At 29.2% G+C, this 25,100-nt stretch overlaps 2 protein-coding genes across 2 annotated transcripts; one reads left to right on the top strand and one right to left on the bottom strand.

The window, feature by feature from the left end:
- Positions 1 to 12,603: 12,603 nt before the first annotated feature.
- On the bottom strand, positions 12,604 to 13,399 carry LOC106427827 (protein SMALL AUXIN UP-REGULATED RNA 10-like). Its single transcript, XM_013868550.3, has one exon. The coding sequence runs from the start codon at positions 13,307 to 13,309 to the stop codon at positions 12,995 to 12,997; it is 315 nt and encodes a 104-aa protein (XP_013724004.1). The 5' UTR covers positions 13,310 to 13,399; the 3' UTR covers positions 12,604 to 12,994.
- A 10,593-nt stretch (positions 13,400 to 23,992) lies between these two features.
- LOC111208971 (PR5-like receptor kinase) lies at positions 23,993 to 24,457 on the top strand (the record flags this gene model as incomplete). Its single annotated transcript, XM_022708651.2, has 1 exon — positions 23,993 to 24,457. A coding segment is annotated over one exon (450 nt), but the record flags the coding sequence as incomplete, so codon positions are not given.
- Positions 24,458 to 25,100: the final 643 nt, after the last annotated feature.

Raw genomic sequence — 25,100 nt, 5'->3', positions numbered from 1 at the left:
AATATTTCACTTCTGATGGTTTTTTTTCTTCCCTCTTAAGTTAAAAGCAGAACATCATTCTACTCGTATCTCAAAGATTGGTTTTTACTTTTTACTAATTTGGTTTTTGATTGATTATGTAAAAGCAGCACAACTTGGATTCTAGAGATAAAAGCGAATCCTTTGGTTATTTGGTTTAATAGACAATGCATTGATCAAGACATGTTTATTCATAAGAACAATTCACTCCGCTCACTTTCATCAATGCCTTTTCTCTTGCTCATGAACCAACTGTACATTCCGAACAAGTTTCCGCAATTCCTATCAACAAACAATGATCAGCCAAACAGAGAAGAAGAGGAACAAGAACCGATAGTTAGTTTTGTCTTTTCTACATAAAATCTCATACCCTATATATTATTTGTCAAACATTACAACTTATTTTTGTAGCCACGTGTCATCACTAGGATGATTCTTAGAATTATTAAAGAAATATGTTGGTTCATCTAATTATATAATAAGTTTTTTTATTAAACTAATCATAAATTCATTATTAATGTCATTTATTATTTCCTTAAATAAAGATTACGGAATTGCCTAATGTGACTAAAGTATATATGACAATTAATGATTTTGAATAATAAAGATCTGATAAAAAAATAATGTATCTTCTATCAAATTTGTTTAATTTTAAACTATTAAAATAATTTAAAAAATCACAATAACCATATAATAAAAATTTAGATTTTTTTTATATGTTATATTTTGAATTTTAAAAAACGACTATAAATTACTAAAACTGTTAAAAGTCTCACATTCAAATTTTGCGATTCATGGTTTAAAATTTTTTTAATGACAAAATACAAATGATTACAAAATCATATAAATAAAAGTTTAATCCCCTATATATTATTTGTGAAACATTACAACTTATTTTTGTAGCCACGTGTCATCACTAGGATGATTCTTAGAATTATTAGAGAAATATGTTGGTCCATCTAATTATATAATAAGCTTTTTATTAAACTAATCATAAATTCATTATTAATGTCATTTATTATTTCCTTAAATAAAGATTACGGAATTGCCTAATGTGACTAAAGTATATATGACAATTAATGATTTTGAATAATAAAGATCTGATAAAAAAATAATGTATCTTCTATCAAATTTGTTTAATTTTAAACTATTAAAATAATTTAAAAAAAATCACAATAACCATATAATAAAAATTTAGATTTTTTTTATATGTTATATTTTGAATTTTAAAAAACGACTATAAATTACTAAAACTGTTAAAAGTCTCACATTCAAATTTTGCGATTCATGGTTTAAAAATTTTTTAACGACAAAATACAAATGATTACAAAATCATATAAATAAATGTTTAATTTAATTAATCATTAAGATTTTAAATATATATATATATATATATATATATATGTATATATATCATTCGAAATTAAATTATAAACCATATTGAATAAATAAATATTTTAATTTCAAAATTTACTTTGAATAAATTTTTTTTGATAAAAGTTTTGAACTAACATTGATAAATTTTTTTAAAATTATAAATTACTAAAATTATTAATCGCACAATGAAAATTTTGTTATCAGTAATTTAAAGTTTTTGCTATTAAAGATACACATGATCAAAAAAACATATGAGTAGAAAGCATCATTTAATAGACATTAATATTAAAAATATACTATGTATGTTAATATCATTTAAATTTAATTACATATCCTATCAAATTTTTTTAAAAATTGTTTGGATTAATAAAATTGATTTATATGTTCGCACCAATTTAATTATATATGTAATAGTTACTGACTTTTAATTATTCAATATATATTTATTATTTTATAATATGTAAGAACATATAATACATAAAGTAATTTTTATATATAATGTTTATTCCGCGCAAGCTTAATCTAGTTGCATAGAAAGCATCATGATGAAGAAAATTGTCTCTGATAAAGATGTATATTTGTCAACAAGGATAAAATGATAAATGCATGTAGGTGGAAAATTAGTTAAACCGCAAAACTCTATTTGGACTTTGAAAGTTTTGATATACTTTGACGGTGTTTTTTCTTTAATTAATACTCTTATGTTTCAAGAAGATGTGTTTAAAAAAATTATACATATTAATAAAACATACAAAATTTTGATTATCAATACATTATTTTTATAACTAACTATTCCACGTAACTTTAAACTAATAGAATTTTAGTAATCATAATTATGTTTTCCGAAATTTATGATTTGCTTTTAATTAATACTTTAAAAATGTAAAAAATGTATTTTTGGCAAAAAAACATTTCTAAAACATAGATCTTCTTAGAATGGAACGAGTGCTGTATACTGCTTGAGAGTTGAGATGATAACGAAGAGCGTGAAAATTTTAGTGAAATTTAAGACATTCTGTCATGCCCTTTTTCAAAAAAAAAAAAAAAAAAAAAAATTAAGACATTCTGTCGGTTAAACCAAAACTGCAAAACTAAAAATGTAGTTATAAATGTCAACAATCTCATAAATTGTGGAAGTGACATCAAATGGTTTATAATTCTAGATCTTTTCGTTGGATCCATTTCTAAACTCACTTCACAAATAATGTCAATGAAATTACTATACCAGAGAAGTAAAGCAAGTTTCTTTCAGAAGAGCGTTGGTATATATTGCATATGTATTTTCAACAATCCATGTTACTTCACAAATGTCATCTCCATAATCACTTTCGCAAAAAAAAGTGACATAGCATACTAAAATTAATGACATGACTTATGGTTAAAAATGACATGAACAACTACATTTAATGTTAATTTCAATTTTTGGTAACTTTTGATAATATGGTAATCCCCTAGACATTATTTGTGAAGTGATTTTACACATGTCATTTCCATAATCACTTTCACCAAAAAAAAGAAAAAAAAAAGTGACATGACATACTAAAATTGATGACATGGCTTATAGTTAAAAATGACATGGACAACTATGTTTAATGTTAATTTCAATTTTTGGTAACTTTTGATAATATTGTAATAACACATAAATCATCGTTAAAATAAATTTATTCAAATACGTCAATATGACAAGGGAAATATAAAAGATTTTAAAATTTCGAAATAGTATTTAAATATATTTTTATAATCATTAAAATTTTATTATTAAAAAATATTTTCAAAATGTTATACAATCTTTTTTTTAAAAAAAATTAAATTTTTAATCGTAATATCATTTGTTTATTTTTGATATCTACAAATTTTAGGAATTAATTTTAATTTTTAATTTTGATAATTATAAAAAAAATTATATCAGTTTTACTGTTTTAAAGTAATTTAATTTATCATAAAAAATAAATGAAAATCTATGTAAATTATAGTTTTAAATATAACTTGAATATAATTTAAAATAAATCAAATTATTTATTTTAATTCTATTTTTAACTAAATTAGTATTTAATATTTTATTAAAATATTATTTTAAAATAATAAAATCTAAAATATTAACAAATTTTTATTTTTAAATATAATTTAAAATTTTATCACTGCACATAGTGCATGAAAACACCTAGTTTTTTATATGTATTAAGTATATATTTCAGAGAAAAAAAAAACAAAAATAGTAACGTGATCCATGCAACATAAAAAACAATTATATAACTATCCCAGTTGATTTAAAAAAAAATAAGAAACAACAAGTTTGAAAAAGGACAGAAAACATATCAAACAGATAATGCTCATCAATGTCAAGCAGACTGAGAGTATGGGCAAGACAGAGTTTGTACCGACAAATGTTTCTTCTTCTTTTTAATGGTTTTAAATTCCTTCTATTAAAAAAATATTCATTATTTGGTTTTGTGTTCTTCTGAATAATATATTGGAATCTATTTGTGTAGTTTGGTAGTTAAATTCAAAACCCGAATACGTATATGTTAACTGTGTGCGCTCATTGGATTGTATAGAAGAGGAAGAGAAGAGTCGAGATTTGAGAAACATTATGGCTTACATGTTCGGCCTTTCAGACACACATACATTGTCCACTTGTTTCAACAAAATATCTAGAATAAAATAATTAACATAAAAACAATATCGAATCAAACATATATCATGAGCAAAATAAATCTTGTCCGAGTATTAGATATATGTATAGTAATGATAAGTATTAGATATATACATAGAACATAGTATGCGAAAAATCTTATTAAAATAGAGTGAATTGGCTTAAAACTCCCAAAAAATGATGCAATTAGCAAACTATCTTTCGTGGGATAAGTTTTATGTCCATCAACGAAGACAAAATGATGTGGAATTTAAGGTATTGAGTTAATTTGGGAAGAATTTGTGTATACATGATGCAATTTCATTAAAATAAACTATAAAAATAAAAGATAGTACATTTCTACAAAATATTGACTCTGTCCAACAACAAAGACACAATGATGTGGAATTTAAGGTATTGACTTAATTTGAGAAGAATTTGTGTATATATGATGCAATTTCATTAAAATAAACTATAGAAACAAAGGATAGTACATTTATACAAAATATTGACTCTCCCTTATACATTTTATTTATTAAAATTTTATATGTCAACATACATATAATAATAATCAAATTAGTTATCATCTTTTACTTTACACTATATAATAGTATCTATTGGATATCTTGTGATATAATTTACATATGTTTTCAAGAAATAAAGGTTGATTGTTTGTAGTTTTTGTTTTAGTTTTTGGTTTTTGCTTTTGTAAAAACCATTTTTTATCCAATAAAGTTTTAGTTTTTAGTTTTTGTTTTTGTAAAAACCATTTCATTTGCCAATCAAGTTTTTTAACAAATAGATTCCCTAAAATTTAGGGAAACTAGTTTTTCAAAATTTCAACCAATTTGTGAAGAAAAGCCAAAACCCAAATTTTGTGGGTTTTCAATATAAAAACAAATTCTGTTTATTTTGTATAAAATACTATATTTTAATTAATTAATAATTAAGTAAATATTATTTTCATAAAGATAAAATTCCCATACATTTTTTTATCATTTAACATTAATGTAAAATAATTTATGTGTTTCATATATGTAAATAAATATAGATAATTTTAGTATTAGTTGTAACCAATTAATTATTAATATCTATAAATAAATTATTGAATAATTTTACTATACATACTAAACAACAACTAAAAATTATAAAATTTAAAATATTTTATTAATATAATATATTATATTAATTTGAAAAATAGCCATTCAAGTTCAAAAAAACGAAAAATATTTTATGTAATAAAATTTATAAATAGTTTCAAAATATTTTAATTTTTATAATTTATAGATATTTTACTAATTATATTTAAGTAAACACTTAAAAATAAAATAATTTAAAACATGGTAATGTTTTTATTTTAAATAACAGCCACTATATTTTGATAAATTTTAATGGTAATTTTTTTAAAAAATATTATTTTAAAATAATGTATTGCTTATTTTATAAAAAAAAAACTAAGAATACAGCAAAACCAAAATCTAAAAACAAAAACCAAAAAACAAAACTAAAAGCTGAAAATCAAAAGCCAAAATCTAAAAGTTAAAATCCAAAAACCAAAATCAAAAATTAAAAACTAAAACCAAAAACTAATGGAAACAATCATCATCTGAGTAATTTTTTATATGAGAAACACTTGTTTTTTGCCTTGAGAGAGACACCTTGCGTATTTGTTTTAAAATTTACTTTATTATTTTTTAAGTAAATTTTAAAACAAATACTGAAGGTGTCTTTCAAGTAGAAATTTTATGGCACATGTCGATTAGACGATCTTGACAAAATTTCTCTGGCATGCCCAGTTTAACTACCTATTAATGCTTATACGTGTTAAGAAATGCTTATACCCGTATAACTTATTGACAAATATTAAAGGCGGGCTTACGATTTACCAATATATTTATGAGTTCTAATCGGGATATCCGTTCGGATATCCGTTCGGGTTCGATCGGTATTTCGGATTTTCGGGTATTTTGGTATAGAGGTATAGAATCTATTCGGGTATTTCTGTACTTCGGGTCGGATTCGGGTATTTTTAGTTCGGGTTCGGTTATTTCGGATCGGATTCGGATATTTAGAGTTTGAAAAAAAAATTTAAATTTCATTTCTCAAATTTTTTGTATTTAAAAATATAACTTTCACTTAACTAATTCTTTATTTTTAATAGATTGAATGGTTAATATATTTGAAAATAACATTTTCAATCTAAAAAAGATATTAATTTTGTTATTGTTTTTAAATTTTGGATTTAACTTTTTGTTAATTCTTGAAATAAAAATTTTGACATGCATTTTAAGTGAGTAGCAAATCATTTTCTCTGTAATTCTATGTATATCATATGAACATAAAGTATATGTAGTATCAATATAAATATTTTATATAAAATGAGAGATGTAAACTACAAACTTATGGTTAATTATACATATGTTCGGTTATCTTCGGATATCCATTCGGGTTAGGATATTATCCGTTCGGGTTCGGATATCCAATATCTTCTAATTCAATATCCGATCGAATATTTTGCTACTTCGGTTCTGCTTTCAGTTCGGATTTTTCGGATCAGATTCGGATGCGGCTTCGGATATCGGGCAAAATGTCCACCCCTAAGTTCTATGGTAGGAAATAAAAAAGGAGACAAATGGAACATATGATAAATCATGAAAGTGACTCAAAATCAATTATCGAACCCCACTCAAACAGTATGATGGTATTATTTTATGAGTAGTCTTATTTTATCTTTTGAAACAAGGCTTGATAGTATTAAATTTTTGTTCTCAGGGAAAAATGACTTAAAACTGTGTTTAAATGCAAAAAATATACACTAAATTCAATCAAATGGAAAGATAAACCAAAAGTCTAGTGAAATTACAACAATCACTTTATGACCAAACAAAAAATTTGTACTGATTTTTATCATTATAACTTTCGACTGAGAAGACTTTTAAGAAAATCTTTTTCGAGAAGACTAAGTCTTTTCGTACAGTAGATTTTTAAAATAATATAAAATTTTACTAAAACAAATTTGATGGAAAAAATTGAAATCATGTAATTATAAATATTTCTAAATGAAGTAAATTTATACTTATAAAATTGAATTGTATTCAACATAGATAAGTGAATGTACATTGAGTCATGATAGTCTTTGGTTTAGGATTTGGAAACATATATTGTAGTATTGTTTCTATTCTTAGGTTTAGATTTTGGAATTTTAACTTTTAGAAAATAAAATAAACCTATATGTGTTTAGTTTTGTGTATATTAAACACTCTATGAGTTGATTTTAAGGTTGATGAATTATTTTTGCTATTTAGTTTAGCTATTTGATTGGGTTAGGGTTTAGAAGACTTTCCTGAAGATTTCCCAAAAAGTTTTTTGACATAATTCCGTTCAATTTTAGGTAGAATTTAGGTTTTCCGCCTAAAATGAAGTCTTTTAAAAGTTTTGTAGGAGAAGTCTTCCAAAAGTTTTGTAGGAGAAGTCTTCTTATGTATCATATCTTAAAAATAATTAATAAATTTTATTTAAAAAATTGAATGAGAAAAATCAAAATCATGTTATAATAAATATTTTTAAATGGTGTAAATTTAATTTTAATAATTTTCAACTTAGATGAGTGAATATAGATTAAGTCATGATGTGAATGATTGGTTGAGTTGTAGCAACTGATTTTAGCTTTAGTTTCTATCTACAACCATAAAAATTACCAACCATGCTTTATGTAGTTTTTAAAGCTAAAACCAAAAAAATTTAAAAGGGTTTTAGGAGCCTTCTTTTCTAAAGCAAAAAAAAAAAATTGATGTACTAATCTCTTTTCTTTTCTTTTCTTTTTCTCATTTAAGTTTACTGCTACATTAGTTATTGTTACATCAAAAAATTCTACAGTTTAAATTCTGCAGTAAAATTTCTACAACTAAAGTTCAACCAATCACCTCCTATAGTTTTTGGTTTAGAGTTTGGCAACATATGTTTCTAGTGTTAGGTTTTCCAATCTTAATTTTTTTAGTTTGACTTATATGTGTTTACTGACTATCTAATAACTTGATTTTAAACAATTTCTAAGTTTCTTTTAAATTTAAAGAAGTATTTTTACTTAATTATTTGATTATAGGGTTTTGAAGACTTCCAGAGGATTTTTCAAGAAGTCTTCCTAAGTCTTCTAGAAAATTTTCCGAAGACTCTTAGTAATTTAGAGCACTACAAGAAAATGCATAAATAACGACGACAGTTTTCGTAGTTATTTCGTCGTAAAACAGGGCTTTACGACGAAACAACTACGAAAACCGTTTAATCGTTTGCCGTAACGTATATTTCCTCGCCAATTCGTCGTAAACTTACGAGGAAATAATTCGTCGTAAAGTGGTATCAGTACATTCGTCGTAAAAGACACGTAAACAGTTTCCTCGTAAACTACACGTAATATATTTCTTCGTAAAGTACACGTAAAATATTTCTTCGTAAAGTGCACGTAAACATTTCCTCGTAAAGTGGACGCTAAATTTTGTCGTTGTTTACGAGGAATCTCCGTGACTTTCGTAGTAAATTCCTCGGTAATATTTATTTAGTTTCCTCGTTAAGTTGACGTAATATAGTTACGAATTTGCTTCGATTCTTTATTTTTAACAAAAAAATAATGAAATAAAAATATTTTTAAATTATTTCAAAACTATTAAAAACGTAAATAATAATTCCATACGAAAATATTTTATAAATATTTAAGTTTAGAATTTAATATAATACATTAAAAAGATGAAAACAAACTAAGGGTTGTTGTTGTTGTTATACATTTCTTCGAAGAGGTCATGACTCCTCCTCTATACTTCTTCCTCATCTTCTTGTGTGCGGGATGGCTCTGGAACGGGATTATTAATTAACATTTAAAAATCATCATCCTATATTATCAACAAATTTCATAAACCTATCTACAAATTGTTCCCTACACTAACCACCTAATCAACACTAATTTCCCTAAACTAACCACGTAAGCTAAATTAGAGAGGAAGTAGAGAGGAATACCTTGCTAGGAGAAGGAGAGGAAATGACTACGAAATGAGAAAGTGATTCGGTTCAGGTATATATACAAACTTACATTTTGTCATAAAATCCTAGTAACTTTACGATGAATTAGTAAGGCCCGTGTTTTATTTTATGAAGAATTAGCAAGGACCGTGTTTTTGTTTACGACAATTTTACGACGAAATTTTTTTCCTTTTTTAATTTTCGTCTTAAAGCCCACGTAAATTTACGAGGAATTATCAAAGCCCGTGTTATTTTTACGATGAATTAGCAAGGCCCGTATTTTAATTTACAATGATTTTACGACGAAAAGTGTTTCAATTTACAAAAAAAAACCTGAATGAAGGCACTGGCACCAGAACAGTCTTATCAATCCTAAATAGCATTTGAAACTGATCAGAACTGTCCTAGTGACAGTGCACACCCTTCAGTTTTTTTTCAAACTATTGTTTAGTTTTTTTTTTGTGCAAGTTTAGAATAGGAGGGATGTGCTTATTTATAGAAGTAGTTGTACTCGTAAAGTCCTCGTAAATTAATGAGGAAATAACAAGGCCTGTATTTTTGTTGCGAGGAAATAACAAGTCCTGTGCTTTTGTTACGAGGAAATAACAAGGCTCGTGTTTTTAATTTCGTCGTAAAATCATCGTAATATTACGAGAAATTAGCAAGGCCCGTGTTTTTTACGACGACTTAGCAAGACCCGTGTTTTAATTTACGACGATTTTACGACGAAAAGTGTTTCAATTTACAAAAAAAAAACTGAAGGAAGACACATGCACTAGAGGAGTACTTATCAATTCCAAATAGCATTTGAAACTGATCAGAAATGTTCTAGTGGCTGTGCACTGCCTTTAGGTTTTTTAAAACTATGGATTAGTTTTTTTCGGGTGCAAGTTTAAAATGGGACGGGTGTGCTTATTTTTAGAAGGAGTTGCAAGTTGCCGAAACCATGTGGGGTAATCTGGATCATTATAATCAACCTGCAAAAATAAAAAGAACGTTAAAATTAATTAATCATAAATTTCGACGCGAAGTAGACGTAAAATATTTCGTCGTAAATTTCTCGTTATATTTACGTCTACTTTACGACGAAATCTTGTTTCCTCGTAAAACCCACTTTAAATTGCGTCGTTTTTACGACGAAACTTTATTGTCGTTATTTTACGACGAAATTACGTTGATCTGTTTTTTCCTCGTAAGGTTCTCGTAAATAAAACGTACATTTACGAGGACTTATTTTCTTCGTTACATTTCGTCGCTAATTTTGTGTTTTCTTGTAGTGGAGTTTAGAAGAGTTCTTAGAAGATTTTCTAGAAAACTTCACAGCAAAGTTTTCTAATTCTCGATTAAATTTGAGTAGAATTTAAGTTTTTCCCCTAATTATTATTTTTGGAAGACTACCCGAATGATTTCCTAAGAAATCTTCTAATATATAATGCATTAGAAATTTTCCTGAAATACTTATGGAAGACTTTATAGGAAAGTCTTCTATTTCCCGTTCAAATTTTAGTAAAATTTTAGATTTCACGGTTAAACATTATAAATCTAAAATATAAAATAATTTTATCAAATTAAAGTTAAAAATTGCTGACAAAAAAAAAACTTCTAAAAAGGTATTTTGATGAGGAAAATGAAACCATGTAATTATAAACATTTTTAATTACTAAAATTTAATTTTTTTTCATCATATATGAGTGAATGTAAGTCGTTAGTCATGAATGTCTTTGGTTTAGGGTTTAGAATCTTAGTTTTTTAAAATAAAATTCAATTAGACATATATGTGTTTCGTTTTGTATATATTAAATACTTTATAACTACGTTAAGATCCATGTTTTACGCGGGATGAACGTTATATATACATTATTTTTATATATTATATATTCTTTTACATGAAAACTCACGAACATAACTGAACCATAAAAAATTAACCAATTAAACTTTGAAATATTTTTCAGAATCACAACTGAAAAGAATACTTAATTTCTTCTAGTAAACCCAAACTAAAAACAAAACCAAAAATTAATGAATCTAAACCGGTCTGCACGAATATTCAATTTATATAGTTGATACATTAAAATTCAAAAAAAAAAACATAGATTTGAAATTCATGTTACCCATTTGGAGTGAAATCATGGATTAGAGCAAAGAATGTGTGTCCAATAAAAAAATATTTTCTTCTAATAAATCCCAAAAAAGAGAGCAAAGAGTATGTTGATGATCGTTCGAATAGTGAACATGGATTACAATCTTATTTCTACTCTGACTTCGTAGATATTGAGTTGTGGAACCAATCATTACGCTTTGGTTAGTAGAAGATGATTGGAACCACAAATGGTAACTCGTTCATGTTTGGCCAATTATGGTTGAGAGACAGTGGAAACTATTGTCCGAGAGAATATATATCATCAGTAAGAAATGGATGAACATTTTCTGAAGTGCTGTTTTTCTTTTTGTGTGTGTTTTATTTTGATAGTTTCACATAAAATATACAGAAAACAAGTAATATCAGTTGTTAATTTGTTATAAACAGGAATTTAGTGCTGTATTTTCTGATCAATCATTAAGACGAATGGAAAACTAATAGTATATGTCTATATGATAAACAAGAAAATAAAAATTATTGATTCAGAATTAATACAAATAAACTAGCTATTCGTCTCAAGAACCAACGGTCAACATTACACGTTGACTTAAGGGAAAAGTCGCCCACGAAAACTAATATACAAAATTCAAAATAAATAGACATGACCCCAAAAAACATTCATAAGAAAAATAAATCCCGGATCACCAAAGAAATCAACCCAAAATTTTATGGGGCCGCTGCTGGCGTTTGCCGGTGGCTCTTATCCTTTAACTTTTTCTCATTTCTTACAAGTTATTAATGGTGATGGCTGTTGATCATCAATCGTCCGATCTTCCTTTTGGTTTTGGATTGTTGCGGCAATCAATTTTTCATCAGAACCAGTGGAGTATCTCTGCAATCTGTTGACGAATCATGTTCATATGCAGATCTGATTCCAAAAGTTGGATGTGTCTGTCTCTCTCTACGGGAGTGTTTTCTTCTGGCATCTAAGCATGGTTTCATCAAGCTTTATGTTGTCTGTGTATTTCCGTTGTTCTCGAACTACGGCGGCTTTCTCTTTTCCAAACAAATTATTTGGAAAAGTTCAGTTTTTGGATCACTAAACCAAGGCTTAAAACAAATCATTACGAATTTGTTATGGAAACTCCGGCCACCAAGGAAGCCACCATGGTTTCAACATGAAGAAGAAGATATAGAGATAAGAGGAAGTAGGAAGATGTCGGCCGTCAAATTTATTTTCAATACTTATATTTTGATACAATATATTTGGTATCAAAATATTTATTTGAAATCATGGAATGCATCATCCAAGAATCAACAATATGAAGTCTTTTATAATCGTTAAAAATTGGTCATTTCAATTTTTATTTCTTATGGTTGAATAAATAAATTGGATTCTAAACTTAAGAATATTTTTAGATCTAAATTGGAATGATTATCATACAACAAAGAGATCTGATATTGAAAGTGCGACAAAGATTTCGAGTTCGTAGGAAGCTCTTTCATCATTTTAGTTATTTATTTGTTGTTTCTCTGGTGTATATGTATTTATGTAATTTGGTTACAATCTAAGTAATAAATAAATTTTAGTTGTTAAAAAAAATAAAAATAAAAATAAATTTCAAGAGAGTGGTTATATAAAAAACTGTTAGATGTCTTAATATAGCCACAAATCTTGAGTCGATGCTTGACGCAATGCCCGCCATTTGATTCTGTCTTCTTAGCAAAGAAGAAAAACTAAAGATATAGTTATATATTCCTTATTTCTTGTTTCTATAGTTTCTTAGTAATAATTTTAATGTTTTAATCTTCGAGTCTTGAGTGTGGCAATGTGATCAAACCCTTGAGAATCTTAAAGAGGATCATAATCTCGAGTTCTATCTGAACATGGAGATGAGTGATTGAAAGACAACTTCATCACAGGGGATAGTGAGACCCATGTCGTGCTCGAATCCAAACTCTTCCTCAGCCAGTTGGAGGAGTGTCTGAAACTCAGGATGATCTAGCCATGAGATTGGGACCACGTAGCGACTACGTTGCTGACCAACGTAGACCGGGAAGTGACCCTTTGGCACGTCGTTGAAGTAGCAGTTACTTTGATTCTTCTTTCCAAGACTTGAGCATCTCTTCAAGATTTTCTTTAGATATGCTGCTTGAGACGCGGCCACTTTGTTAGACTTCTTTAACGCCATGATTTGACCTTATTGAAGCCTAACTTGTCTAGCGAGAGAAGAGAGAGTTTGGTCTGTTTGAAGAAAGGTGTGGATGTGAAGGTGGTGGGTGGGTATGGAGGGGTATATAAGGGCACAAGGAGAGAGAGAAACGGGAAGAGATTATTAAATTTATAAGAAAAATCATATACTCGTAGATATTCTTTTCTTTTTACATAGATTTTTTAGGTTTACGCTTGACTTTTAGATGATTTGTGACTAGGTTATATGTATTATATACATAACAACGACTAATTCATGCAGAAACACATGAAGTGTTTTCCTTGGTGATCAATCTTATATTGATGTCAATGCAAACCATGAACCCCGCGTAATCCTGTACAATCCGCGTAAAATATAAATCTAAAGTATCATCAGAATATTTGTTTTATTGGTAAAATATAATATTTATAGTTTAATCTCATTAAAATCTAACCACCTTTTAGCGAAGAAAAAAAAAATCCAAACACTTGTTTTTTACTCACTCTAGTTTCTGATTATTAATTATTATTGTTTTACAAGGTCAATGTATATCCCCCAGAGTAACCAATAGTATTATTTTCTTTCTGCATCAATTGATAACTGAACTGAGGAATAATCAATTTTCCTTTACCACTACATAAATTTAACAAAGAAAACACACAGAAAATGAAATTCTTATTTATGTAACTTTATAAAGAAAATATAATGTGGGATGTAGGTATGCATACAAGTTTTTTTGAAAGTCTTATAAATAAGGTAGGGACTATAACACTAACAGTGCCCTACATTGTCTCCGTCTTGTATATTTTTTTCTAGACACAACGCTACAAATTAATTTAAGTGGTACCGGTCTCCTCTTCACTTAATAGACACTCTTCTTCAGATTTTGTCTCTAATGAAACTTCCAAGTTTATTACAACTAATATGTAAATATAAAATATAGTGTGGCCGTTAATATATAATGTACCCGTTTTGCCATAAATTGATTCCGTTGGAAAAGGATTACGGACGAAGTATACGTGAGGTGTGAACCGAAGTACGTACTTGCAAAATCACATGTCTTTTCCTACAATTAGAGTGGCCAGCAACACTTTAATGCCCATTGTTTTTCATTTCTTTTTTATTTATGTACAAATTAATATGGAATAAATCACACAAAACAATTGTAGTTCCGTGGTTTTATAGTTTCTTGGTTGAAGTGGATAACCGTGGTTATTCCAGGTTCATATGACATGTTGAAATGCCGGTCATCCTTTTTTTTTACCCAATGGGAAAATCACCTTATAAGTTTTGTTATAGTTTATTTTACCATCGATTTTGGTAGGTTTGGTTAAAAATCCAACTTGGTTCAGCTTTTTTGACAGTTGTAAAAACGTTGTTTTTTAATCATCAAAAACCAAAAAAAATGTTGTTTTTAATATATATATATATATATATATATTCGCATTATCCAATGCAGTTAATTAATACATGGGAAAAGATCAAATATATAGCTAAACTAGATAATAAATTGTCCACATGTGAAATTTTGAAAGTCAAAACAAATGCTTAGGTTTGAACCTAATCTTTTGTTTAATTGATATTATCAAATCCATGCAAGTTTTCATCTCGTTTTCCGATGCATTTCGTTCCACGTACTTCTGTCCTTTTCTGATCACCTTTTTAATTCTGTTTATTTCAGTGTGATGACTGATGATTCAATCAGCATCCTCAAACAATTTCACCTACCTTTGGATTTATCCTTTGCGATAAATCCAAAGCCAATTCTCTTAAATAACATTTTTTTTAGTTTTTATCATAAAAATAGATCTCAAGAAAAAAAATGACCAAAATAACAATTTTTATTTTGAAAAATTTAATATTTATTTTTATTTTAAAAAATTTGAAACCTTATTTCTAAAACCCACCCCTTAACTCTAAACTTTAAGTTTAGATTAGTTAACCCTAGGATAAAAATGTAATAAAACTTATTTTAGTCATTTTCTTTCTTAAAAGCAATTTTTGTGACAAAAACTTAAAAAAAAATATCCGATGAAATTTCTCTAAATCCAATGTATAATTGCAAATTTACTTGGACGGAAATTTGAGTACATTAATCAAATCCAATGTAACTGCCAAAGAGGAAATTTAAAGGTGGTCGAAAAGGACTCATCTTTTTGGCAATCTCTACACTAACTTATCATCTAATTGATTTTTTAATCATATGAAGTGTTACAACTTATTTGTTTGTAACGGTAGTCGGTAGAACATATATTTTAGACAGTAAAAGAGTGTTTCAAAAAAAAAGACAGTAAAAGCTACACTTGTAGTCGAAAACATCAACTAGAACATGAAGATCTATATGTATGATGAGTAACAAAAACAACTATTCTGTAACATCATAGGGTACGTATGACCATATGAGTAATCAAGAAGGAGCCAATATTTTTTCATCTGCTTATTCAAACAAACACGATATGGTACTTTAAATAAGCAGAACAATTGGTTAGTGCTGTATATAAACTTTTGATTAACATTTTGGTTCAGAACTTGAAATAAGGTACTATCATATACTCCTTCCGTTCCTAAATATAAGATGTTCTAGGTAAAACATGCTTACTAAAAAATTATTTTTTTTATCTAGAAAGTATTATTAAAACTATAAATTAAAACTATTCAACCAATTACAAAATAGAACTATTAAATTTGATTGGTTAACACAAATTTTAATAAAGTTAAAGCTATCTAGAAATATGAAAACATATTACATATTGGAACATAAAATTTCTTCTAAACATATTACATTTCGGAACGGAGAGAGTATATGTTACATACTGTATACATCTCACTTTCAACTAGTAAAGTTAGTTTAAGAGATTAGTCTAGAATTAATATATAGTCTCCTAAGATTTGTTTTCAATTTTCAAATAAACCTTTCAAATATTTATTATGTTTTAGAGATTTTACGATATATCAAGAAATAACTACAAATATAAAGAAATAAGATAAGATCTCTCGGTCGACAAATAAGAAAATAGGTTTAGAGTTTGGCTTCACCTGAAACACAAAGGGGAGAGATATAATTAAATTTGTATCTTCTTAAAACTATATGAAAAACGTTAAAATGAAACTGTTGTCGAAAAGGGAAGAGAGGAGAAAAATAAAAACTACACCTGATTTTGCCGTATTTATAGAATTTAAACAAAAAAAATAGAATTTTAACAAAAATGAATGAAAACAAAAATAAGATATGGTGTGTGTAGGGGACAAAGGAGAAGGAGACTGTGAGAGTATTAATGGTGGAAATGAAATATAACGAAAGAAACAATACATGGTTGTCCGGAATTGGCGCTTCTGTTGTGGTTATTACTTGTAGACATGATCCTTCACAGTCTTCGTTACCCCACTCTCAATTCATCATCATCTTCAAGATCTGATTTGTTATTACACCAATATACCAATCTCTACTAAATAAAGGAAGCAGTAAGAGAAACATCACAAAACTAATTTTCTTTAAGCCAATGGCGGAGAAGTTACAATTGATTTTCATCCTTGCTTTATACAAGTCTTCATATCGGGTACGGCGTTCCTTTCCCGATGATTACCCTTTTTTATATAATAATTGGTGGTATTCCGGCGCTACGCACCGGGTTTGTATGTTTTATTTTCTAATGAGTTCAATATTGTTTTTGTATCCATTTGTTAGTGGTTAAAGATAATAGTATATTACTTTATTTTGAAGTTAAACTTAAAGAGAAATATTGTAAGTGGTTTTCTGATCGATTCAATAAAATAGAATAAATGTGTTTGGTTTGTGATTATCTTGTTTGAATGAAAATAATAAATTATTTTATCCTCTTAAAGTAGTAACAATCGTCGCATGTTTTGTCAATGTCATGGATGTGGCAATCTATTAGGGATTTCAGTGTAGACGTATTGACTGTCTTTAAAATGATTTTGAATCCAGTAACTGATTTTTTTTTATCATGGTCCAACATTGATCAGACCTGAATTAATTATTTTATGAGATTAGTTAAATTGTCTAAGGTGTGCGTTTTTGGTATTTTACCAATCGTAGTTGGTAAGTCGGATATAGTAGCGCTGGAGAGGGGTTCATTTAGTATTTTGTCTAACATTTGTTTTTATTTTGAATCATTTCATAATATATTAGGTGTGAATCAGTATTTCCGTTATTACTATTCTTATATGATTGTTGAGATTGTTTTACTGGAGTATGATATGTTTTTCTTTTGGCGGTGTAGATTTTTTCATCTACTGATTTTATTTTAAGTCATATATTGTTATTATTGTTCTTATGCATTTTTCATATTATTGTATATTGTGTCTTCCGTTTGGACAATGCCATTAAACAATTTTTATTTTAATATCAATATTAGATTTATGTTCAAAGCTTTTTGGAATTAATGAGATAACCTTTTTAAGAATCAGTTTTATTTTGGTGATGATTGTTTCAATAGTTTTTAGTTTTAGTTTTTGGTTTTTAGATTTTAGCTTTTGGTTTTTAGATTTTGGTTTTTGGTTTTCAGCTTTTGGTTTTTGGTTTTTGGTTTTTAGATTTAGATTTTGGTTTTTGGATTTGCTGTATTTTTTAAAATTTTTCAAAAATTAACTAATACATTACTTTAAAATAATATAATAAAATAGAAATAAATATTTAGATTTTACAATTGAAATTTATCAAAATGATGTGATTATTATTTTAAAATAAAATACAATAACATATTTTAATTATTATATTTTTATAAAAAATATATTATAGTAAAATATAAATCATAATATATATATAAAATTACACAAAAATAAAAATATTAAATTTTGAAACTACTTAGAAATTTTTCTTATATAAATTAATTTTAATTTTTAAAACTTGAATAGAAATAGTTTTTCTTATATAAATATTATAAATGATACAAAAATAAAAATACATAAAATTTTGAAACTAATTATAATTTTTCTTATATAAATTATTTATATTTTCTTAAAGTTGAATGGCAATTTTTATAATTCAGGATTATACAATATATTTTATTAATAAAACATATTATGTTTTTATAATTTTTTGTTATTTTTAATGTGACTAATAGTTATTAAAATTATTCAATTGTTTTATTTATAGAAACTAATAACTAAGTTTTAAAATTAAATAATATTATTTATAAAATTTATAAATTTATTTACAGATATGAAACACAAATTAAGATATTTCACATTATTGTTTAAATGATATCTAATGTACAAAATATTTTATGATAATTTTAATTTTTATGAAAATATTATTTATTAATTATTAATTAATTATAATGTAGTAGTTTCTACAAAAAAAAATCAAAATTCGTTTTTCTTCATAAAAGCTCACAAAAGTTGGTTTTTGGTTTTTCTTCATAAATTGGTTAATCTTTTCAAAAACTAGTTTCCCTAAATTTTAGGGAATCTATTTATTGAAAATCTTGATTGGCAACTCAAATGGTTTTTATAAAAACAAAATCTAAAACCAAAAACTTGATTGGATGAAAAATGGTTTCTACAAAAGCAAAAACCAAAAAATAAAGCAAAAACCACAAACAATCAACCTCTTTGTTTTATTTTTATACTAGGGGGTGTCCGCGCTTCGCGCGGAATATTGTTTTATTATTGCTAAGAGCATGATTTTTTTTTTGGATAATGTAATTATGTTATCGTTTTTATTTGTTAAGATCATTATTTGATGTTTTTAGTTTGTTATGTAGTAGGTGATAAGTTAATATATTTTGCATTTTTTTTTGAATAATGTGTTGTTGTGTGTATAGTACTTGTTAGTAGTCAAATGAGTCTCTAACGTAAACTAATATTGAATTTCAATAACTTTGCATCTACGCATTTGTTGATTCTAAGATTAACGGTTTCATCGTCAAAATTGTATTATATTTTTTTCATATTTTTGAAAATTATAATTTTTAAGATGTTTTTTGCCCTCTCCCCATATTTTATACTTGAGCCCTCACCGTCTATGTATTTCGTTACAAATCTGGTGTGCGGTGCTTCTCACCATCACCGGAAAAAGAATCACATTTTTCTCTTGTTCTTCTTGCCTTCTTCACCTATGAGATTATATTGTATTTGTTGCAGATCGGGTTTATGAGTTTTCAGTTGTTCGGTTTCTTCCCACGGCATTGTAGGCTGTTCCAGTCAATATTGATTGCTCCTCTTCTTCCTTAGATTTCAGCTGATGTTAGGAACTGCATCTCCTTGGTTGGGTCAGAGTTTATTCGTCTTTGATTTTGTATTCCTCGTCGTTGGGTTACCGTCAATAGTCTCTGCTCGTTTTGGTTTTCGAGATCCAGTTTTTGGTGTTCTGACTTCTATGCTCTCTTTCATATATAGCTCGAGAACGGCTCCATAGTTTTCTGATTCGCTCCGTCTCCATTTCCCTCTCTATTCTTGTATCTCTTTGCAGCTTTCATCGCATCTCTGGTGGCTCTCCCTTTCACCATGTTTGCCAGTCGAGATTTGGATAATGTTTTCGTTCGTGTATGCTATGTGGGCTTGGAAGGTTATTTCTGGTCTCAAGTTTAGTCTCTGTGTGCGGAGTTAGTCTCTTGGAGCTTTGGTCCCTTCTATCCAGAGCTTTGTGGTTTTTCAGTTGCATGCCGTATTGTATGTTCTTTTTTAGTCTATGAGGTGTTTCTTTCTTTTTAGCTACTGGTTGTGATTCCGGTGTTTTAGGCATATATTTTCCTGCTTTTTGGTGGCTTTGGCCTTTCAATTATTATTCTCCCTTTGGCCCGCTTTCTTAGTTTATGTGTTGGTTGTCTAGTTTATTATTCTTAATTTGATTATCTTATGATCCTAATATTGAAATAAATATAATTTGTAAATGAAATAATAAAAATTAGTAAAAATAATAAAATGATGAAAAGTCTTGCTATTTTTAGGTGTGAATAAATTAAATATTTTAAATATATTTATATTATTTTATTTATTTTTTGAATTTTAGAGACCAATAAGTGTGAGAAGGATTAGATAATACACAATTAGAAATTGATGGAGAAAATTGCAATAATTTAAAAGAAAAAGAATTTAAATACAAAAATTAAACATGAGGACACATGTCAACAAACCCCCCTTCCACATGTCATAAGAAGGGAAAAAGTCAACTTTATATATAAAAATTTTGTTGTCATCCTATTGTTTTTTCTTTTTTTGGGTTATGGTTTTGCATCAATATCTTGTTAATTTTAGCTAACATGAGCTTAGAAATTAAAAGAGAAAAAAAATGTTAAATTCACTCTTTTGTTTTTTAGTTGATCTTGGTTTGATGAAACTTGAAAAATAAATATTATGAATGGATTTGCAATGGAGTTTAAATGGTTTAAGGGGTGGCCTCTTATTTGTTGACTGGGTGCAACAATGGATGTTGCAGGTTAAACAGGAACAAATCAGTTTATACTGTTTTGTGCGTAAAACATTTTAGTTACAATGAAGGTAGACTGGGTAGTAATGTGACTGCTAACCTCCTATGTTTGTTTCTTGCTTCAAAAAACCTGGTGAAAGAGTAAGATGCAGTGATTAGTTCCTGTTTTCTTTGCCAACTGCAGTTAGAAAAAAACTGAGAGTTCATATCAATTGGCTACGACGCTACCTTAGTGTGATTAGCCCAGTAAAGAAGTACAGCAAATAAACATGTTACGACAGCCTAAATCATTACATTGTGACCATAAAGAAACTCGTTTATGACCTAAATTACTAATTTAATTGTTTATTAAATTGTTATAAAAACATAAATCTGAAGATGGGCTTCAGTCTTTTCTTTTCTCCAACTTAAAAAGATGCTTTTAAAGTAAATAAATAAACCAAAGTACCAATATCAGAAAAGAAACGAAATTGTGTTTTTTAAAAAGTTGCTAAACGACAACATTAATGACTCGAACTAAAAACTGCAAACGCGTATGGACAATTTGTTGGGCGCTCATACTCTCCATAGTTGTAGTGTTTAGGTGGTGCAAGCCTTCTTACAACTTGGACTTTCTCATCATTTGTTGTAGCATCAACGGCGGCAACAACTAAATGACTTTGCGGAGGCTGCGGTTCTAGGAGTACTGGAAGAGCATCGATAAATGAAGCAATATCAAACCTGTTATCTTCACCATTTCTTTTCACAACTGGGTTGGGATCCACAGAGAGCTTAACAGATCTTGCATACCGTCCCCTGGTGTGAGTTTTGTTTTAAAATGGTTATATGTACGGTACATTAAAACGTGTACGGAGTTGACCCGGTTTGCAAATTTAGCAACTGGTAGACGATGGGGGGGGGGGGGGGGGGGGCGGGGGATGGGAGACAGTGAACGATTGGTGCTTGGAGGTGAAGTTGAAATGAGATATCTTAAGCTGGAAAGTTGAAGTCCTCCCAGCAATATCTTTGAGGCACTCCGCTGACCTTCTCCAGCTGCGTCTAGTCTAAATGACATTTAAGAATGTTTAAGTCAGGTTCTTAACAGAAAACCAGGTTTCCTCAATTTAATTATAATGTTCATACCATTAGTTGAGTAACCTCAGATGCACGCTGGTTAGCTTGGTTATTGGATCATCGAAGGCCACAAAAATTGCTGAATTTGTGCTGCGTGAGACCGACAACACTACCCAATACCTACAAGTTTGAAAGTCCAGAATGCGTCACTCAACCATGCCTTTCGCAACCGAATGCCTTAACTGCATACATTAACTTATAACTTGGTTTCAAACATTTGCCTTACTATACAAACTGCTCTCTCATCATTGCATCCAGTGCACGTGAATGATAGAATCCACGTTGCAGTTTCCGTGAGCACTTTGAGCAGGAGATGTAGGAACATCCATTCATTGTCTTAATATCAGAGACCGAACTCAATTGCCTAGAGTTTACACAAGTTCAAGGGGATTTAAATGCAGTAGGATGAGTGGTAAACCTGATTGGAGTTAAATCATTTGTCATTAGCGAGTGAAAGTGCATGTGGGGATGAATTGAGAACGTAGCTATTAAGCACATAGAGTGTGTCAGTCTCGAGTTTCTTAACACCACCATATTTGCAAGAAGTAGAAGAGGATCCTTTCTCACATCAACGTAACCTGCGAAATGTGGTGTAATCTATGATTTGAAACAATACAAATCATACAAAGAACATCAACTTTTGTTTCAAGTTACTTACTTTTTTGGAAAAAACCTTAGTGGCTTCGCTTTTGTTGTCGAAGTAGAAGTGCGTCCTTGAGGTAGTATTTAGGTATAGGTGATCTGAAATAAGATCGTGGTCAGGTAATTAAACTTACGCTATGATGTTTTTATAAATGAAAATTTTAAGCAAAACATGTATACCTCCAACTATTTTGGGATTGAGTTGGTTGCAAACTTTCAACCATGGCCTTTGGTTCCAGATCCAAGACAACCAATTTTTCATGTAGGATAGTAGAAACCTTGTCAAATACGCTGACACACACATTTGTTGTCCTGCAGAAGTAGGTTAGGGATATCAAACCCACTGTAAACCACACATCTAAACAATCTCAACAGCATAACACTATTTTTTTTAGGATCCCCTACTTGTCCATCATCACATTCTGAGTGGACTGACTCTCATAGATGAGATGGTATTGATACTCACTCAACTCACCAAAAATATCTGATAAACATTGTTGACATTGGCTGAATTAAAAAGAGATCATTATGCTTTTAAAATAGATATATTAGGAGAAATACATACTTGGAAAATAAATGTCATTACTACTCATACTTACGAAACCTGAAATTCACTAATAAAATGCTTGCCGGCGTCTCCATACCTCGACAAAGTTGGTATTTTTGGTGAATCTAATACAAACATGTACATCGAAAAACTTGAAGTGGTTGTTGCTTCTAGAAACATCGAAATTACTAAGCTCATGCAATCCACCTTCCCTGAATAGATTCTTGAAAGTGTTAAGCCTATGTGCTGCGATTGAAATCTTGAATCAAGTTTGACTGCAAATTTTAGACATTGTGGATTCTAGGCTCATTAAAGTAGGCAAACTTGGAATCAATCAAAGGAAAAATGTATAACGCAAGTTTATAAGTACCTTCTCGTCAAGTAGAACCATGTCGAACCCAATTAGGTCGCCTTTTTTCTTCAGATTGCAAGCGTCCCAGAAACGAAAGCAGCGGTGTAACCACAACATCTTTACATCGCCCACCCTTAAAATCGGGAAGGAGGACTGGAAGCTTTCATTTGAAGAGGATTTGTAAGATTGGGAGATGCATAAACTGTGAGTTTGCAGCAAGAAGCCGATAAAATACATCGTAGACTCTTTACAGAGAAGGTGGAACATCTCAACTGAAGAATACTTATTGAGTGGAAGTGTTTTCTTGTCATTTAAGATGAGTTACACTATAGAAGGGATGAGAAAGGAAGGAGAGCCGTCGATGGTTATACGCAACCGTATCGTCCCTAGGGTTGTGACATTGGGCCTCCGGCGGGCTTACTTATTGAGCTAATGGGTCAAATAAAATCAGAAAGCCTGGATAAATAAAACAGATTTGGTAGCCCACAAAATAAATAGATGACGTTAAGTGCTTAATCAAGAAGTGACAAGTGTCACAAAATGCCCTATGCAATGTGATGAGGTGGAGGAAGGAGGAGAGAGCATAGTCTACTTTATTGTATAAGATTACTTCTTGTTTTTTCTTTCTAATGTTGATTTTTGTTCACAGGAGTGTTATCGACGAGTATCATTACTATAGAGAACAAATGCAATCAAACTGTGTGGCCAGTGATCTACTCATGGCAGTCACAAGTCTCCATGACTGGCTTCGCTCTCAAGACAGGAGAGGTGCGTGACATATACGCGCCGACTTCATGGTTCGGTCTCATCTCGGCTAGGACGCTTTGCTCCACCGACTCGACCGGAACATTCTCTTGCGCCACTGGAGACTGCGAATCCGGCAAGATCGAGTGTCCCAGCTCATACAGTTGGGCCCCAGTGACTTATGCCTACTTTAGAATCGATAACAGCAGAGTCAACAGCCACACCGCCAGTGTCGAGTACGGTTACAACCTTCCACTAATGGTGGTACCATCAAAGAGTAGCCGGACATGTACCAGTAGTGGTTGCGTGGTTTGTAAATTTATGAGAATTAATGAGAGTTTATGAGAATTATTTGATAGATTTTGGTGAAGAACTAAGAGAGATATGTGAGCGAATCCAAGAGAGAGAGACAAGAATATTTGAGGAACATTTTTCCTTAGATTGATTTAGTGTATACAATAGTTACATAAATAGATCTAGCAATGAGAATAAGACAATGAGAATGAATAAACAAATGGAGATGAATAAATAAATGGAGACCAAATCTGAGGAAGTTACTTTCGGATAGTGACAACTCTCTTCTCTCTTCCTTTCTTAGCATATCATGTGACTTTGGCTTGTTTCCACACTCCAACAGCTCTATCCAGTTGCCTCCACTTGTTTAAATTCGTCCAAGACTTCAGGCAAGATATTTAAATCAGTCTCACACCTTTCCTTGTTTCAGTTTTCCTGTCCATGATTTTCTGTCCATGATCAAGCAGGTTCTTCATGTCTTTACTCTTGCTCTTTATTCTCTTCACGTCAACACTCCCCCTCAAGCTTGACCATAGAGACTTGGTCAAGCTTGGAAACCATGAAGCATTCCCTCATTAAAACCTTTACTTGGAAAAACCACTTGGGATAAAAACCAAGCAAAGGAAAAAGAGTAGAACACTTCATGGCAAGAGGATCAGTGACAAGAGAGGTCTATGAGTCCAAGCTTAATATGAATGAACTCACAAAC

Source organism: Brassica napus, chromosome C8, assembly GCF_020379485.1.
Source record: "Brassica napus cultivar Da-Ae chromosome C8, Da-Ae, whole genome shotgun sequence".
NCBI classification, from domain to species: Eukaryota; Viridiplantae; Streptophyta; class Magnoliopsida; order Brassicales; family Brassicaceae; genus Brassica; species Brassica napus.
Note: the sequence above shows the minus strand (reverse complement) of the source record. Positions and strands in the feature narration are given on the sequence as shown.

Excerpts from the sequence above, each read along its gene's own strand:
- LOC106427827 (XM_013868550.3), bottom strand. The coding sequence starts at position 13,309 with ATGGCGTTAAAGAAGTCTAACAAAGTGGCCGCGTCTCAAGCAGCATAT.